This window comes from Octopus sinensis, linkage group LG5 (assembly GCF_006345805.1).
Source record: "Octopus sinensis linkage group LG5, ASM634580v1, whole genome shotgun sequence".
Taxonomy (NCBI): Eukaryota; Metazoa; Mollusca; class Cephalopoda; order Octopoda; family Octopodidae; genus Octopus; species Octopus sinensis.
Window position 1 is genome coordinate 129,227,081 of NC_043001.1, and position 13,618 is coordinate 129,240,698.

Sequence of the window (13,618 nt, forward strand, 5' to 3'; positions counted from 1 at the left end):
CAACATTTTGGTAATTTTTCTATGATGTCACATGATCATTTTAGCAGCTATGCTAATAAAATAAAATAAAATAAAATAAAATAAAATAAATGGATGTCAGTCAAAATGTCCAACTATGAGTTTTCAGTTGAGCAAGTGAGCTAACTGTCAAGCTTATTGAATCAAAGTGGTTGAGTATTTCATAGACATGTGTACCCTTAACATAGTCCTTAGGCGAAATCAGTATGGTACTGTGTGTGACAAGGTTGGGCCTTTGAATTACAGGACATCTCCTGAAAGGAGCCCTCCATACAGTTTCTGTGAACCAGTTCCCTCACAAAGCATGGTCTAGTCTAAGGTTATGATAAAAGTCATATGCCCAAGATGTCCCACAATGGGATTGAACCTGGAGTGCTGTAACTGAAAAAGTTTCGTAAACATTCAATCATACTGGGTCTACAGCAATATGTAGTACAGTCACATTAATTCTAAACATCTTTCAACAATCCTTAAAAACCTTAGTAACAACTGTAGGTAGATATATATTGTATCCACTTGTTTTCATGGGACAGTAATCATTATTTAAGAGTACATATTTCTTATATAACAGCTAAACTGTAATTATTTACTCAATGTTAATGTAAATTTTAGAAATGTAGCCAAAAATATATGAAAATATCCTCATTCAGTTGCTGTACTGGTACCAGTAATTAAGTCAAAGTACTTGCTGTTCAGGCATTTAAACTAGTTTTAAAAACATAATTGAACACTGGGTTACTAAACAGGAGAAAACAGTATTGATTCTGTAAAAATGTTTAATTTATTAAAATGCCTGCTCAGAGAATACACCCAAGGAATAATGCTTTCTAATTTCTAAACTGGTGAGAGTAGAAATAATCCTCTATAAAAAAAAAAAACTCAAGATGTTTTGTAAATATATTCTATCAGAAAAAGTTGACCAAATAAAACTAGAATATATTGAAAGAAAAATCAGCCACAGGTTGTTTTACTATAATTAGTTGATGGTTGTTGCTATTATTTTTTAGCTCTAGATTAGCTCCAATCAAGCAGAACAAATGATCAAAAGACCTCTAGCCAAGATAGATCTGCAGTGTATTATCCAATGTGTCCTTCCATTTTTTTTAAAGGTAGTGGGATATAATTTCTGAAAGAATGGATTATTTCTAAGAGGTGAAGTATCAAGGTACAAGTTCCTTTATTAGGTTGATAATTAATTAACTTGAGATCATAGAAGGGAAGAAAGAAGACTGAACATTAAGGAAGACAAAACCTCAAGTCTTTTGAGGACCACCCGATGTAGTGTACTGCTGCATTTGCAGCAAACCACATTTCAGTAAGTTTCTTTTCTAAATGCAGCAGTATTTGCACAGTAACTCAATTTTCTATCTTCCATCACTTATTAAGATTAGGAAGCAGTTTAATAAAAGACATCAATTATTAAGGTAAGTGCCACATGACTTACCAATCTAGAAATAATGAGTGAGAGTGAATAAACTTTTGCATGGCCTTACTAATACTTCAATATGAGGGAGTACTTCTGAATGATGTAATGACTTCGATGAAATGTAAATAAGTATTATAGAATAAAAATGGGTAAAGATCTCCTTCAGCCATGAATGACCATGGGATTGCACCTACAAAAGTTCCCCCCAGAGGCACAAGTCTAGACAAGGTTGTTTATGAAAGACCAGCAGTTGCCCGTGCATACAAGCCTCCCCTCTCCATGCCACCAATGTTATCCAAGGGAAAGGCAAAGGCCAATACAGCTGGGCACCAGTGATGTCACAACTCATTTCTACAGCTGAATGAACTGGAGCAACAAGAATCGTGCTTAAGAACACAGCACACAGCCCAGTCCAGGAATCGAACTCACTGCCTAATGATTGTGAGCCTTATGCTCTAACCACTTAGCCATGCACCTCCACATAAGTATTGTAAGTATTATAAACGGAAACTTAAATGTTAATGTTGGTTATTTAAAGCAAATAAACTAACCCTCAAATTCCTGAGACTTTTATAGCATAAAGTTAGTTTCTATTGTCAACAGCTAGAGTGAATAAACACTGCAAAAGAAAAGCACTTTAGGCAAAAAACTGAAGAACATGCTTGCAAGAGTTGAACAAGTTTTCACAATTTAGTTCAAGAACTGACTTGAACTATGAGGATCTGTCCAATTTTTGCAAGTATGGAAAGTGGACCCAAAATGACGATGATGATGATGATGATGATCTTTGCAAAGGATTGATTTCTTTAGCATTGACTAGCTATCATGTCATATTTTTCATGAACCTAAATAGTTATTTACATAACAGAAATGAGCCATCATATTTCTTAGTCTAAAAACCAACTTAATTTTATGTAATCATGACAAGTAAATTGCTTTTCAGTTGGTAATGAGTCTTAATGGAAATGAAAGATATATATTTAATTAAACGTTGCAAGCTGGTTTGGTATATTATTATCCATTAAAATTTTTTTTATATAAAAATAAATACTAAGGAATCAGACAGCTTGACAACTGGAGAGTTTGTTAACCAATATGATATTGAGTTATTCATATTCTGTAATGGTATGTTGATTAGTACAAGAGACAGCGTAATATATTTCTTATGCGAAAAGAATAGGAAAGTTTAACTGAACTTTTAGCAACAAACATAAAGATATTAATGTCAATGTATTTGTAAGGATATAGGTGAACATAAAAATAGCGTTGAATTTGTATTGTTTTTTTATAGCTTAAGAAGAAGAGTTTAACTCTTCTTAAGCTATAATGCTGTAATGCTTTCTCTCCCACCCCTCTCTCTCTCAATATATATATATATATAAATGGATGAATGAATTATCCTTTGTTTACAGTTAACATGGAAAATTCAATAAACAGTTACCAGGGTAGCAAAATTCACGCAAGTAACAAGGATGTAGCAACCAATTCAAAGGTAGAAACTCTGAGTTAATGTGCAGTAATTTGTATAGTATGAGTAAATAAATGGAGTTGAACGCACATGTTATTGAAATTCTTTTAATTTCGACATTTGTTTCGAAGACAACATTGGTTTTATTCCAAAGGAATAAACGGTGTAAAATAATGTAATCTTCTCTTCAGGAAAGAAAGAGAACCCATCTCAACAACAAGATATTATAACAATTTTGATGACTGCATAAATGATAAACAGAACGCTATTAAGTATTTTAAAAGATAACTGTTAGTAGATCTGACATCGAAAGTAGACCATAGAAAGAGAAGGGGTAAAAAAATAATAAGTAGAGAACAAATAAAGGAGAAATATAGAGGGATATGTTGGTTGAAAAAAATGTTCAAAGGCTTGGAAGTAGACTTCTCTATTGAAGTAAAGTGCAAGGTGAACTAAATGTTCAAACTATACAGACTGGTATAAATCACTTATATGAGCTAAAGGTGTGTTTCTGCCAGTGCTTACATTCGTAAGATCACTCTATGTGTTAACAAGGTGATTCTTAGAGAAGAGAATATGGAAGAGTTCAGAGTTGCAAATGTTACAGAATCCTTTGACCTTGTCATGAGGGAAAGAGATGGACAGGATGAACCAATCTAACTTAAAATCCTTATTGTTGTCTTTAAGATACCAAACCAATATATATATATATATATATATATATATATATCACTTAGCCCTGTTACAATTTACAAATTCGAGATTTTGATGAAATTCAATTAGTTCAGTATAAAAATGATAAAACATTTCTATTACATGAAAATGGAAGAAATTTGTTGAATTGATACAATGATTGTTTGTGTCCATTGTGAATGTCATTTTTACTAGTTGTTGAGTTTTATTTTGCCATGTCACTTTTCTTTGCCAAGGTAGATTGAACAGAGTTAAACAAGGTATTTTATTTACATACGACATATTACAGAATAAATGTTATGAGACTACATAATTTTCATTACCAGCCGTCTCTTCAGGCATCATGAACAGATGGCTAGTATCAAGTATATTATGTAATGAAAATTATGTTATCTCACATCATAATATGTAATACATTGTATACAAATTGCCATGCTACTGAGATGCATGTAGCATGAATTGAATAAATGATTATTTATTTGTTTTCATTTACCATATTTTTACACCACATGACATGTGCTGCAAGTGTTGCTTTGCAAATTGGATTTACAGGGTACCTAATATCATATAACAAGTTAAAATTGTGCCACTTGCACTACTAACTGTGAATCTTCATCATCATCAGCATTTAGCATCCAGTTCTATATTTAAAATATGAGGAATTATGTACATTATTTACATTTGATGGATATTTCGCCTCATCTTGTTTGTTGTTACCACAACGTTTCAGCTGATCCCTTCAGCCTTCATCAGGTATCTTGGGGAAATTTTGAACCTGGGTTCTGATTCCTAAGGTATTTTACGATGTTATCATTATCATTATTATTATTATTATTATTATTATTATTATTATTATTATTATTATTATTCAGCTCACGGCTTGGAGTCGAACTCAGAATCTTGGGAATCTAAACCCCGAGATTCCAAGTTCGATTCCAAGCAGTGAGCTGAATAATAATAATAATAATAATAATAATAATAATAAATAATAATAATAAAAATAATAATAATAATGATGTGTGTGTGAAACTGATAAATGTTGCCGATGCATGTGTGTGTGAGCTCACACACATGCATATCGGCAACATTCGTCAGTTTCTGAAAAATGGGGTCATAACTCCGAAATATTGAATGCAAGGTAAGTCTACATTAATTCATATATTTGTTTTCTTGGGATTTGCCTTGCATTTATTTCACATTGTTCTGGCTTTACCCATGACCCTTTATACAATATATTCTACACAATGCTTCATAGTAATTATTCCATTATATATATACATATGTGTACACACACACACAAACACACACACACACACACACACACACACACACATGAGTTGTGCTTGTCCACCAAATGGTTTAATCTGAGACTGTGGTTTGAAACTAAAGCAGTTACAGTATAGAAGACTCATTTCAGGTTTTCAAAAGTGCACAAAGCCATGAACCTTACTTGATACCAAAATTTTCATTGCACTATTTACAATCTAGTCTCTGACATGATGGAATTACAGTGGAACTGTGTCATTTAAACAGGTTGCAGATAGTCTAAAATGAATCCTCCATGCCGCAAGAGTGATAAAGTGCCTCTCTAATGTCTAAAACCTCAAACACTATGTAAATTTTCACTTTAAAATTTTGCATAAACTGGTGTTGCAAATAGAGTTTGTACAGAAACAATTATAACAAATCATTAATGATGTATTAAAGAATTTTTCTTTGTTTTCTTCTTATGTGTATACATATATATGGATCTTTCCTTTTCCTATGTTTCTGATGAAGAGCTCTGCTCGAAACGTAAAACCCTCCTTCTTTCCTTCCTTCCTGAGCGCCCAATAACACTATATTTGTTCCACGTCCTTGCGTTGTTGTGTTTTCTCTTTGTGTTTTCATGTTTGGATTAACTATATATATATATATACACATATGTGGAGGTGCAATGGCCCAGTGGTTAGGGCAGCGGACTCGCAGTCGTAGGATCGCAATTTCAATTCCCAGACTGGGCGTTGTGAGTGTTTATTGAGCGAAAACACCTAAAGCTCCACGAGGCTCCGGCAGGGGGTGGTGGCGATCCCTACTGTACTCTTTCGCCACAACTTTCTCTCACTCTTTCTTCTGTTGGCCTGCTGACTTAGCCAGTGGGGTGGCATCATTTGAAGGCTAAAACAATGTGAAGCGCATTGTGACCAGCGATGTGTAGCAACATCTGATAACCTGGTCGGTCACAGTGATCACAGTGATATATACATATATATATATGGGTCTTTCAAAATGTGACCTCGTGTGCGATTTTTTTTTCCTCTGTCTTCCCTTCTCTGGATCTTTCCTTCTCCTATGTTTCCGACAAAGAGCTCCGCTCGAAACATTAAACCCTCCTTCTTTCCTGAGCGTCCGATAATACTATATTTGTTCCACGTCCTTGTGCTTTCTTGTTTGGATTAACTTTATATATATATATATATATATATATATATAATATATATATATATATATATATATACATATACATGTATATATGCATGTGTGTATGTATATGGTGTATTTAGAATTTAAGTTGCACAACAAACAATCAGTGGTTAGAACTATGTTGTATTTCTGTATGTCTGAAGAGAATCCATGAGAATGATTCAGTATCAGAGTCCATGTATCAATTTGGTTGGAATCTACAGTTGGTAATGTGTGTCACAGAGTACATGGTGAAAGAATAACAGGAGATTGTTTATAAAGTATCAGGTTTACACCATCTTATGTGTGTTTCATTTTTAATGTAACTAAATATTTTATAAACAATACCTCCTGCTTTGCTTTGTCTTCCGTGTGTGTGTGTGTGTGTGTGTATGTTTGCGTGTTCATGCTTATGTATGTTTGTATATGTGTGTATATATACATATATATATACATATATACATATATACATACATATATATATATATATATATATATATATATATATATATATATATATATATATATATATATAATGTAAATGAGCAGAAAAAATGTTTCCATTAGTCATTTGCATGTTTATGTATGTTCTTAGCACACACACAACACAAACACATAACACGCACACACAACACACACATAACACACACACACATACACACACGATTGGGATATTCTTAACAATTATTTCACGGAATGATTTTCTTTGTGTTTCATTTATTCTTCAGCACCTAAAATCTCACAGTAAATACATCTGCCACCCTACTGAACTACTACTGTTAATACAGGGCAGTGAGGAGGATGTAGATGGAGTGTCTCTACCTCAATTTGTTCTAAATTTTTTCTTGTTAATTAAAAAAAAACAAAAAAAAAAACACACACACACACAATAATGTTTACTCTCAAACCCAAACCATAGCAACATCAAATCTTGCTTTACTGCCACCTACTGTTGATTAGTTACAGATACTGTAAGGTGAAGTGTTCAGCAAACCCTACATTTTTAGGCCTCATCACACATAAACAATCAGTATTTTGTACTGTTTGTTACTTGGAGCCATATGAAAATACGTTTTTTATTTAAAAAAATTAAATAGAAATGAGTATCAGTGAAAGAAAATTTACAAAAAATGAAAAACTATGTTGCATATTTATGAGTTCCTGTCTATAATTCTACAGTTTTCATTTAGTTTTGTTGTGTAGTAAGAAGGTTATATATATTTATATATATATATATATACATGTATATACATGTATATATATATGTGTATATATATGTATATGCATATACATGTATATATTTGTATATACATATGTCTGTATATATATATGTGTATACATATATATATATATATATATATAATATATATATATATATATATATATATATATATAATATATATATATATATAATGTAAAAAAACTCAAAATACTGTACAAAATATATAACACAATGTTGTATCATTGTAAAGAGAGAAAAACTTCCAAACACAAAAGAAAAAATCCTGTTAGATTCAATAACAAATAAAAAAATAAAGAACAGAAAACTGCTTTTGTTACTGCCAAAAAAAATACCAAAAAAAAAATGAATAAACTTAAGCGGAACAAAAATTTCATGACTGAGAGGCAAAATATATGAATTTTACAGTTCAATCAGTTTCTTCTGAAATTCATCTCAAACATATAATGAAACAAAGAGGAATTGATAATTAATTTTATGTCAAACAAGATTTTTCAATTTAAAGAAATTTCCAAGGTATTGGGGACAACATATTGTTAAGTATAATACAAGAGTTTATAAGGTGCATGAAATGAAAAATAAGAGACAAAGATTTTTTTTCACCCCCATTAATAAAATGTCTACCAAAACCAAAAAAAAAACAAAAACAAAAAAAAAACATATGCTCCTGGTTTGCTGAAAGGCTGAAGAAGGGCTCACTTGTAAGAATTGAATATAAGGAATGAAGTTTAAAATGAAATTGTTAAAAGAAAAATGTAAAATAATGGTAAACAAAACATAGAACTGGTATTATTGGGGGAAAAAAGCATGCATAATAGAGAGAAATGATAGATTATGAAAATAACATAAAAATAATATAGACAATGGTGAGGTTATAATTTCTCTACACTGTTAAACCTCATCTTCAGAGATGAAAATATAATGTAATGTCTATATCTATACTGTTTAGATGAGTTTGAATCATTTATTATCTGATGTTTTATTCTCTGGTTATATACATGGATCCAAAGTGGTTTTAAGCTATGAATCATTATTTCTAGATCAAGTGTGATAAACCATTAGTTTAGAAATAAAAGGCTTTAGATTCAAATCTAGTCAAATTCACTTTGAGAAATATAAGACCATCAATAGGTAGACTACATTTAAAAATAGATTTTTACCACAATTACAAAGTTAAGAATTTTGTTGGAGTGGGTATAGTTGATTGAACTGCTCCCAGAACTTGACTGCCACTTTATTTTGTTGACATCAGAAGGATGAGATGCAAAGTTGTATTTGGCAGGAATTAAACTCACAATGTAAAGGGCTGGGGCTAAACAAAAGGCATTTTGTCAAATGCTCTGTTGATTCTGCCAATCAACTAACTTGTATTGTAAATGTCATCATTTTACAAAGTGAAAACATCTTAGATTTTGGGAAGGCAACAGTCGATTATACTGACCTAACTAGTATTTCATTTTACTCTTTACTCTCTTTTACTTGTTTCAGTCATTTGACTGCGGCCATGCTGGAGCATTGCCTTTTAGTCGAGCAAATCGACTCTGGGACTTATTCTTTGTAAGCCCAGTACTTATTCTATCGGTCTCTTTTGCCGAACCGCTAAGTGACGGGGACGTAAACACACCAGCATCGGTTGTCAAGCAATGCTAGGGGGACAAACACGGACACACAAACACACATACATATATATACAGGCTTCTTTCAGATTCCGTCTACCAAATCCACTCACAAGGCATTGGTCGGCCCGGTGCTATAGCAGAAGACACTTGCCCAAGATGCCACGCAGTGGGACTGAACCCGGAACCATGTGGTTGGTTAGCAAGCTACTTACCACACAGCCACTCCTGCACCTATCAATTTTATCAATGCTGGAAGAATGAAAGACAAAGTTGGTCAGAGCAGGATTTGAACTTAGAACAAAAAGGATCGTAACTAAATACCACAAGGTTTTGTCCTCTTGTATTTTTCTTTTTCTTTTTCCTTTCCAGAAAGCCAAGTTCTGTGATGCCAACTGAATGCCTGGTTGAGCTAGTTACACTTCAGAAACTTAAGATAATTTCAGATCCATCTTTTTAGTGTAGATTAAGTATTAAAAAATAAAAAGTCTTTCATCTCTAAAGATAGGTTCAGTATCAGACGAATTATCAACAAATTAACAAAAACTCAGCCTCTTGTATTTTCTTTTTTTTTTCCTTTCTTTTTTACTCTTCATTTCTTTTTTCTTTGCTTCTTTCCTTTTTTGTTTTTTTTTGTATGTTATTTGTTTATCAGGATAGAAAAAAAAAAAAAGAAACTGCTTTACTTACCCAAGAATGTTTGGATCAATGGAAGAAGTAATTTGAAAATTTCTTGGGAAAACCTGTCGGACTGATTTCAAAGTGTCAAGAGCTGGTTTCCAGAACCTTGTTATCTGTGAAAATACAACAAAAATAATTTGGTCTTCTCACTCATTATTTCCCCCATGCAACAAAGCATGAAGCATCTTTAACATATCCCCCCCACCCATCTTTCTCTTTTTGCTGAAACCATTTTAGGATTTTATCTTTTTTCTGCTGTTAGGTCACCCTCAGTTTCATTTTCTAGGAATTATATCCTGCAGATAGCTTTCAAGAAGAAAAATCCACATGTTGAATTCTTGATTTGACCAAACAGTTTTAGTGAGTTGTTTTTAACTGTATTTAGAATTAGTTGTAGGTTTGATTTTCTCATAGACAAAATGCATTTAATAATAATAAACAATCTCAGTAATAAATCTGATAACATAATCTTTATATATAAAATTGAAGTTGTGTGTGTGAGACTCTGTCTCCTCTGATTTAGATTCCTAACTACTCCCACATTTTGCGGTGCAGTTTAACCAAAAGCGGGTATCTTATAGTTGTCATTCATATAGAGCCCTTCTGGGTATTAGCGCGCGTCTACGATTTAAAAAAAAATTTACCATCATTTTTCCGCATTTTTAATGATTTTTGCTCGGGTTATATAAGGGAAGTAACTCTCTAAAAATGCTTATATAGTTATTTCCCTTACAAACCCGAGCAACGCCGGGCGATACTGCTAGTTTGTAATAGAACTGTTTTAAAGTTATTTCTTTCAGGCCAGAAGATGTCACACAGCTGGACTAAAACTGGGATCTCATGATTGTGAAGTGAACTTATGTATATGTTGGTGAGTGTGGTAAAGGATTGGTAGTTTTCCAGAAATCCGAGTTCTGTAATGCCAACTGAATGCCTGGTTGAGCTAGTTACACTTCAGGTAATTTCAGATCAAAATCATTAGGCTGGAGAGTGATGAACTTTGTCAAACTGGTTAGTTGAAATATTGAAGGAAAGACTGACTTGGTGTAAGAATTGAATATAAGGAATAAAATTTAAAATGTAATAGAGAAAAAAGAATAAAGTAAAAAAGAAAAACTAAACAAGCAATGGTGGTAAAACTGGTAAAAACTGATAGATAGAAGCTGGTGACTTAAAAAGACCAAAAAAAAATATTGGCATTCTTGAAATAAAGTATAAGAAATAGAGATGAAACAGGAGAATATATATAAAAAATATATATATAAATACTGAAAAGCTTTATAATTTTTCTGCATTGTTAATCTCATCTTCAGAGATGAAATGTATCTTAATGCTTACATCTAGATTATATTTAGGTGAGTTTGATCTCTGATTATCATCAGATGCTTTATTCTCCTGGCTATGTACATGGTCCCAAAGTGGTTTTAAAGCAAAGATCTTTATTTCTAAATCAAGTTTGATCATGTTCTTGTTCACTAAAACCATTTGTTTAGAAATATAAACTCTGGGTCCAAAATCCAACCAAATATACATTGGGAAATATAAGAAAAAAATATAGCTTATGTTTAAACGTTGATTTTTTTTTACCACTAACTTCACTCTTTACATGACACATGACAATAAAACTGCCAGTGCTGATGCATTAATACCCTTTCATAATCAAATCTAACGAAATATACAGCTTGTTTGTCTCAATTAATTTTGAAGATAATCTAGAAGCTGGATGAATTTAGTAAAATAATTAATCTCTACCTTTTAGCTGCTGTTTGGAACATAACAGAATTATGATGGAAATTTTATTTTAAACATGAAAGCTTTAAAATGGATAATTTTGCACTGCAGACTGTGAGAAACTTAAATACATCACTAGTTGCAGTTTATGAGGTAGGTGCCGAAAAGTTCCTGACTTTGGGTGAAAGAAAATACAGAAGGATCAGTTAATCATGATTTTATTCAACATATTCTCCTCTCAGATTCATACACTTATTGCAGCAGTCCTTCCATTTTTCTAAGCCCTGTAAAAGAATTCAGAAGGTTGTGCCTCCAACCAGGCCTTTCATCATACCCTTAGAGCCAGGAACTTTTCAGCACCCCTTTGTATATGTATGAAAATTAATGTTTCATAACACTTAAAGCAGTTTGGCCGCAGTCAAAATGACTGAAACAAGTAAAAGAGTAAAAGAGTAAACAATTTCCCTCTACCTAAGGGTTAAACAGACCCTGTGCCTTAGAATTAAAATTATTCTGTTGAGTGTAATGCTTGTTCATTCTCATTGTTTTGAATTAATCATGCATTATCTCATAGCTTAGTGGTTGGAGTGTCAGGCTCACAATCGTGAGGTAGTGTGTTCAATTCCCAGGCTGGGCTGTGTGCTGTGTTCATGAGCAAAACACTTTATTTCATGTTCCTCCAGTTCACTCAGCTGCAGAAATGAGTTGTGATGTCACTGGTGCCTGGTTGTATCAGCCTTTGCTCTTCCCTTGGATAACATCAATGGTATGGAGTCTGGAGGCTGGTAGGCATTGGCAACTGCTGGTCTTCTATAAATGACATTGCCAGAACTTGTGCCTGGGAGGAGAACTTTCTATGCGCAACCCCATGGTCATTCATGACCAAAGGGGGGTCTTTACCCTTTACCTCGTAGATTGGAGATTTTGATGATGTGATTGTTTATTTTTACAATGACATTGTAGGGTAAGTGTGAGAGGCCAGATCTGGCTGGTTTGAACATAAAGCCAGTAGAATATTTGGGCCTGATATCATCATCATCATCATCATTTAGCGTCCGTTTTCCATGCTAGCATGGGTTGGACGGTTCAACTGGGGTCTGTGAAACCGGAAGGCTTCATCAGGCCCAGTCAGATCTGGCAGTGTTTCTACGGCTGGATGCCCTTCCTAACGCCAACCACTCCGTGAGTGTAGTGGGTGCTTTTTACGTGCCACCCGCACAGGTGCCAAACACAATATGGCCTGCTTAAATGTTAAAGGGTTATGGGTAAGTTCAGGAGAGCTGGAGGCTAGTAGAACAAACTGTAAGTAAACTGGCAGAAGATAACTGGAAACCACTGTCCTCTTTATCCCCGCAAAAATTATGAATCTTCAAACTTTGATATTAAAGGTCCATGATTGCTGATGCTTGTAGACAGAACATATGAATGGAGACAAAGAGAAATGAAGAAGAAATAAATAAAATTTCCACTTACCTCTTTCTCGAGCTTTCCTAGAGTTGGGCTCGAACCACACAACAGACAAACTTCAACATCTTTTATTAGGTTGAAAATAAGCAGACGGTATGGAACCTGTGTAATGAAAGAAAAGGAAAAAAAGACTAAAATTAGATGGAGTTGTCATGGCGGGAACAGTTTTGATCACATTTGCTTAATTAGGTTTAAATAACAAGAAGAAACAAGACAAACATCAATGATAAATGCTACAGACATTTAAGAAACTGAAAAAATAAAGATGGAGCTAAATTTCTTATATTATGAGTTTACTTTAGAACGCCTTGTTGTTGCGCTTGCTCCTCTATTTTGGTTCTGCTTATTGTTAATCTTTATATATAAAAGTGAGGTTGTGTGTCTGTCTCCTACGATTTAGATTCCTAACTACTCCCACATTTTGCGGTGCTGTTTAACCATAACCGAGTATCTTATAGTCGTGATTCATATCGAGCCCTTCTGGGTATTAGCGCGCGTCTACGATGAGTCTACGATTTTAAAAAAATTTACCATAATTTTTTTCCATTTTAATGCATTTTTTTCGCTATTATATAAGGGAAGTAACTCTCTAAAAATGTCTACGATGAGTCAACGATTTAAAAAAAAATTACCATAATTTTTTTTCCATTTTTAATGCATTTTTTGCTATTTTTTTGCTATAACTCTCTAAAAATGCTTATATAGTTATTTCCCTTACAAACCCGAGCAACGCCGGGCGATACTGCTAGTCTCTTTATAAATGTGTCTTTATTGCTGTTGTTGATCTTATCCTTTTACTCAATGTAAATTCTCATATGGTTTCCTGTTGGTTGTAT

General features: G+C 33.2%; 1 protein-coding gene across 1 annotated transcript in view; it reads right to left on the minus strand.

Annotated features, from left to right (window-relative positions):
* LOC115212273 (protein fuzzy homolog) overlaps positions 1-13,025 on the minus strand; it is a 527,612-nt gene extending 514,587 nt beyond the window's left edge. The window contains exons 1-3 of the mRNA XM_036503151.1: positions 13,002-13,025; positions 12,789-12,884; positions 9,594-9,697 (exon numbers count right to left, since the gene is read on the minus strand). Coding sequence (XP_036359044.1) covers positions 9,594-9,697; positions 12,789-12,884; positions 13,002-13,025 — 224 coding nt within the window. The remainder of the gene's footprint in view (positions 1-9,593; positions 9,698-12,788; positions 12,885-13,001) is intronic.
* Positions 13,026-13,618: the final 593 nt, after the last annotated feature.